This window comes from Eurypyga helias, unplaced genomic scaffold (assembly GCF_000690775.1).
Source record: "Eurypyga helias isolate BGI_N326 unplaced genomic scaffold, ASM69077v1 scaffold45495, whole genome shotgun sequence".
Lineage (NCBI taxonomy): Eukaryota > Metazoa > Chordata > Aves > Eurypygiformes > Eurypygidae > Eurypyga > Eurypyga helias.
Window position 1 is genome coordinate 2844 of NW_010254391.1, and position 6404 is coordinate 9247.

Sequence of the window (6404 nt, forward strand, 5' to 3'; positions counted from 1 at the left end):
CCTGCTTCCTTGTAACGCTTTCCTTGCAACTTTGATCAGGTCTGAATGTTCCTTTCCCATCCGCTGAGCTCAAACTATGGCCCAGGTCATCATGGACTCATAATTCCAATGCTGCAATCCTTACTTGGATCTGGATACACCCATCTTGTCCTCAGTTAGATGTATTTAAGCACTGTTGCAAGAACCGTTCACAAACAAGATCCTTGCAATGCTGGTTAGTAATAGGTTTTGATTATTTGCTTATTTCTAAGTCTGCCGGCTAAGGCTGGTATTTTCACACCCAGACACACCCACCCCTTGTTTTGTGAAGGACCTGCAGGGAGAATTTGAAAAAATAAATGAGAGATTTAAAGCATTGCTTGCTTTGCAGAGGTATTTCACTCTGCATTTTTTAAAAGGATAATAATTATAGCTGTTAGTCAGGAACAGTTGTACAGGAGCAATTTTTTGAGAAGTGGGGTTTTTTTTACACCGAGTATCATTGACATTCAAATATTTTTAGAGTGAGCAGAAAGTAGTTATTTTTGTTGATTCTAGGTCGATGTTAAAGTGGATCCCAAAGATTTGCGTATAGACACGTTCAGGGCCAAAGGAGCAGGAGGGCAACACGTTAACAAAACCGACAGCGCTGTGAGAATCGTCCACCTTCCCACAGGTAAGCCTGGCTGTATTTCCTACTTCTCACCACCCTAAATCTGTGTCCTGAAAGGAAAGCTTGTCATCCTGCGAGTCGTCTCTTAGAGTGAGTTTGCAGGGTTGAGCCTTGTACCAAAGAAAGGAAGTGGCCCCTTCTGGTTCTGCCCCTCGTCTGGCACAGCAGTGTGTGAGACAGTGGACACGGTACCAGTGACACAGCTCTCAGCAGCTTGCTCTCACGCCAGTTTTGTCTTCAGAGGGAACATTCATTGAATACACTGCCTTTGAAGGGTGACAGAACACAGGGAGCTTGACAGGGATGGGATGTAAGATGTAAATAATCTGTGCTGTGTGCGCTGTACCTTCAGGAGTAACAGCCACCAGCAACAGAGGGTGCCCTTTGCCTGGCTGGAACCTGTGTAGTTGCAAGACTGAGAAAAAAGGAGACTTGATTTTCATTCAGTGCTAGATCATGCTGTTGTGCGTTGACTAGGAAGGAAAATGTATACTGATGGGAAGGCAGTGTGTAGGCTGGACCACGCTGTCCTCCTGAGAATTTGCTTGTATAGAAAATCAATGGGCTTCTCTCTGTCCAGATGCAGAATCTCTTTAGGCACAGGAAATTCCAGTAGTGACCTGAAAACAGCTGTTTCCCATTTGCCTTTTTGTGGCAGAAATCAAAGGAGAAGTAAACATAAGTACTAAATTTCTTAGTACCTTTATTTTTCTTAGTACCTTTATTTTTCTTAGTACCTTTAAATTTCTTAGTACCTTTATTTTTTTTTTTATTTTAAAGACCTTTATTTTTCTTTATTTCACTATTCATAATTAAGTTAAAGACTCTCCAGTATTGTTTAGACGCCCTTCTCTCCTAGACTACTGAATTTTCCATCCTCCAAGAGCTTATCTAAACTAAGATGTCAAAAACTTGTGTTACACTGTTTTAAAAACGCTTCTGCAGATAGTGCAAATTACACTGTTAACATGTGATAGCTAATTGGAGTGAATCTGTTTTCTGGAGGCAGTGTCAGAAACTCGTTCGCTTAATGAAATTTTAAAATATCCCTGACTTTTCTGTAGCATGGAACAAAGCCCGCGGTGCAGCTGCAAAGAGTTTAAAAACATACTAGTATGTTTTTAAAACATACTAATGGTTCTGGCCGGCGCGTTAAAACGACTTTTTATCCTACAGCTGAAAGGCCCTACAAGCCAGCACTCTGGAAGGTTTCATTGGCCTAATGTGTTAGAATTGATTTAGCTTGTTTGTTCTTTGTTATAATGGGCTTTTGATGGGAGCTCTCTTGAACCCCTCTGTAAAGGACTAGCAGTTGAGTGCCAGCAGGAGCGATCGCAGCAGATGAACAAGGAAATAGCTCTGCGGACACTGAGAGCTAAGCTGTACCAGCAGATCATTGAAAAACAACTTGGTGAAGAGCAGAGTGCCAGAAAACTGCAGGTGAGAGGCTGTGATGGCTGAAATTTGGAAAGGGTGCTATGTTACGGGTTTATTGCTGGATCTTTCTGAGTGACAGTGACAGGGCGAGTCAGTGTGCGTGTCTCACCAGGTGTGCTGGCAAGGAGAAGCTTGTATTTTAAAATAGTAAGTCTGTTTTTTACTTATCCCACTTCAACACTCATGTAGACTTCTCACACAGCGACGTCGACTGTAGCTGGAAAGAAAAGAGCCAAAAGACTGTAGCTGGGATTATCCAAAAGGCAACACTCAACATCACGTATTGAACCCACTATTAGGGCTAGTGTTACACAGTTAGAGCAGCAGTAAAAAGTTGGTTTTTCCTTGAAAACTAGGATCAGAAGTTCTCAAAGTTGTATTTTAACCTGTTTCTAAACCACAGTATTTGTAAGATTATATACAGCTTTTGAAAGAAACAAGTCTATGAAAAATCCAGCCACTTTGCTGTTAATTTGTTATGGTTTAGGTAACCTTTTAAGGAAGAAACAGCTTCCATAAAAGAGTTGTTATGCTGCAAAGTGGGCTTTTCTTTTGAAATGTGCTACCATTCTTTTCCCATTCTTTGAGTTTTTTCCCCATCTATGGTGAAAACTTCAACAGGAATAAAAACACTTCAGAATTACAGAATTATTCAGTACTTCAGAGTTCCCAGCTTAGCTTTTAATCACTGATTTCAGGCTGCATTTAAATGTTTTGTTCCTACGGGTTACGCACTCAGTCGTTGTAAGCGGCGAGACGTATCTTTTGTTACTAGCTTATTGTTAGCTCGAGAGTCTTCAGAGCTGCAGGTGGGATTTAGATGTACATTTATATGAATAGTACAGAAACCCGCAACATCAGAAGGATATCGACCAGCTGGAGCGAGTCCAGAGGAGGCCACGAAGATGCTCAGAGGGCTGGAGCCCCTCTGCTATGGGGACAGGCTGAGAGAGTTGGGCTTGTTCAGCCTGGAGAAGAGAAGGCTCTGGGCAGAGCTTATAGCACCTTCCAGTGCCTGAAGGGGCTACAAGGAAGCTGGGGGGGACTTTTTACAAGGGCCTGTAGTGACAGGACAAGGGGTAATGGGTTTAAATTGAAAGTGGGGAGGTTTACATTAGATATCGGGAAGAAATTCTTCCCGGAGAGGATAGTGAGGCACTGTAACAGGTTGCCCAGGGAAGCTGTGGATGCCCCATCCCTGGAAATGTTCAAGGCCAGGCTGGATGAGGCTCTGAGCAACCTGGTCTAGTGGAAGGTGTCCCTGCCCATGGCAGGGGGGTTGGAACTAGATGGTCTTTAAGGTCCCCTCCAACCCAAACCATTCTATGATTCCTGGTGCTTCAGAATTTATTCAATAAATTCCTTGATTTGAAATATACGTGTGGGTGCAGATGAGGTTTTTTTTTTTTTAAGAAAAGGCCTACTGAAACAGTTTTTAGCATTTAATTCTCCATTTTAATGAACTATTTAACCACACAACAATGCCACATTTGCATTTCTGTTTCAAAACTTTCAGAATTGCATTCTTAGGCTTCACCACTAGAGGACTACTCTTGGTAGTCTGAGTTTGCTCCTCTTAAAAAAAATTTCTGACAGCCAAGTGTTCCTGGAACGGCGTGGCTGCACGTTGTCTGTGCTGCTTCTGCTCTTAGTGGTGCCTACTCTCATTATCTTTTGGGGGAGCTACGACCCCCCCAGAAACGTACGACAGCCTTCCATTTTTGAACTAAGGACAGGTACAGACGGATCTCTTGCTTTACATGGCTTTTGAGGGTTGTGTAATTCTTCCAGCTGCAGAGCTGGAACAGGAACGTACTGGAGGACGTGAAAACTTGGTTTGTGGTACAGAATCGCAAATAATGCAGTTTAGTAATGACACAGTTTAAAAATCCCATATATGCTAAGTCAGTGACTGCTAGATTTGTAGGTGAGACAGGCTGATCCATTAAAGTTAATTCTAGGTATGTTGTTTTAGAGTTTTGATTTAAACCAAAACCAAAACCAAAACACAATGTAGTAGAATTGTTTTTGCTGCTTTACAGTTGGGAACAAGAGCCCAGTCCGAGAGAATTCGTACTTACAACTTCACCCAGGACAGAGTCACCGACCACAGGATCTCGTACGATGCGCGCAATATCAAGGTAACGCTTGCTTATGCGAGTTTTTAACATGAGGTGCCTACGGGTACCATAAGAAGGAAAAATTAACTTAGTGAAGACAATTTAATACATAGGAGGAAATCAGATAGCCAGTGGTGCTCCTCCAGAACGCTGTAGATTTAGAAAGCTTCAACTTTCTTCTCTGCCTTGTGGTCGAGTAGTGTTAAAGATGACTGGACACAGGATATACCTCGCTGGCCTACTTCTCTGGCTGGTGTTTTTCCTACTGTATGAGGGAAAACCGATCAAGTCTGTGGAGTCCTCAGCGGTGAACTCCATGAGTCCCTTGGCCAAACCCGGCAAGTGAAATTCGAGATCCTTGAGGCTTAGCACAGCCAAGAGAAAAACTCAACAAGGACTATTTTTTAGTTGGTCCAAGTCTTTCCTTCCCCCTTTAATGCTGGAGTAAGGAAAAGTTTTTATGTTTTCTTTCTTATGTTTCCCTCGCATGCCACAGGTAAAAGAAACTGAATCTGAATGCTTTCATTTTAAGGTTACCTGATACTTCATGTCGGAGTGAATCTGGACATATGGCTTGAGCCTTACTGCCTTTTTACAGGGAAACAGATTTTTGTGTCTTTGATTTCTGGGAAACGTTTTGGATTTTAGGACCAGATTTAGGGTGACTCTTCAATATTTTGTGTCCAGTTTAAGTGCTACTGTGTGAGAAGCAACACTTCCGTGAACTGTACCCGCAGATGTCTGAGGTAACCTCAGAGAGTGCAGGGCATGCTTAATATGGGATGGTACACATGTGCTGGAGCAGTGAGTAGGTGCACAAATGCCACGACGGAGGAGAATAGGAAGAAGTTCCATGACTCTATAAGTGACTTTTTGTCAAGCTTTTCAGTTACTTAGTGTTGGGAATTTGTTACTTTTCTTGGGTGAAACAAGAACTATAAACTGCCTAAGAAAAGCTAGTTATGGTTTTCATGCAAAACAAGCTACTTCTGGGCATATTTGAATTAGATCCTTCAATCCTTGAGCATTCTTGCTTGGGGATTTCCATGTAAGTGCATGGGTTAGGTGAAAGCCTGGCAGGAAGGCACCGGTAGCTCCTTTCGTTGCTGCCAGGATCCGTGGGCTCGCCACAGGCAGCCGGCAGAAGCCCCGCTGGCGGTGCGCCACGCCACGTCGCTTTCCCATGGGGAGCCCCAAAGATGGGCGAGTGGACGCGTGAAGACTCCAGGCAAAGCGCTCCTCATCGGAGTTGTAGGAGCCTCACAGCAGTAACCGACGCACAGCCAATAGTGATTTGTCTGGTGTTACTTTTTTCATAGGAAATTCTGAGCGGGAAGGAAGCACTGGATAAGCTAATCCACAGGTTGCTGGAGTTTGCAGAAGTAGAGGCTGTCACCGAATACCTAGGAAGTTTGCAGGCTTTGGAAGGAGGAGGTTGCTGAAGACAGCGTGTAGAGATAAAGCAGAAACGTGTTCAGTAGCAAAGTACCGGGTGCATTTGTCAGATGATTGATTAAAATCTATGCCTCTGTTTTTCCACGTGTGAGACTACTCTTTTTTTATGTCTTGGTGCAAACGGGTTGAGTTTATGACAGCGGTCCTAGGAGGAAAGAACATGGTTGGAGTACGGCGTGCGCATGCCTCCTGTCTTGGCTTCGTTAAGCCGGTCCTTCTCTTGAGCATGTTGCAGCTGGAAAGGTACAGAATGATGGTGGTGGAGGGGAAGAAATACCACATGGTGCACGTTTTGTTTTGGGGGTGGGAGGTGAAAGAACCTAACCTCCCCTAATACGGTCTAGAAGCTGTCCTTACAAATAATACATACTGTTATCCATTGATTGGGTGAGCTTCCTAAATGTATTCCCCTAAAAATAACTCTGCGTTATGATGCTTTATTTTTTAGAGTCAGTATGCAAAAGCAAAGGGACTGATGTCAGGCAAGGGGCCAGAACCTTAAGAGAGAAGCCTGCCAGCTTCCTTCCAGCCATTCTTGCGTCCGCGCAGCGTGGGTCTGGACCACATCCCACCGCGGAGTGTAAAAGTACGTGCTCCAGTTTCAACTGAAATTGAGGTTCTGGGAGGAGTTTAGCAGTGATAGCAGGCAGCTCCCTGCTTCCTGGCAGGGAAAACCAGTCCATGGTGTAGGTGAGTTTTAGCACATCAGGTAGCTCTGGAATTCATAGAATCATAGAATG

The 6404-nt window shown here is 43.8% G+C and overlaps 1 protein-coding gene across 1 annotated transcript in view; it reads left to right on the forward strand.

The window, feature by feature from the left end:
- LOC104510629 (peptide chain release factor 1, mitochondrial-like) overlaps positions 1 to 5746 on the forward strand; it is a 6812-nt gene extending 1066 nt beyond the window's left edge. Inside the window, exons 3-6 of the mRNA XM_010152944.1 lie at positions 538 to 655; positions 1956 to 2092; positions 4132 to 4230; positions 5529 to 5746. Of these exons, the coding sequence (XP_010151246.1) occupies positions 538 to 655; positions 1956 to 2092; positions 4132 to 4230; positions 5529 to 5651 (477 nt within the window). The 3' untranslated portion in view covers positions 5652 to 5746. The remainder of the gene's footprint in view (positions 1 to 537; positions 656 to 1955; positions 2093 to 4131; positions 4231 to 5528) is intronic.
- The last annotated feature ends 658 nt before the right edge of the window (positions 5747 to 6404 follow it).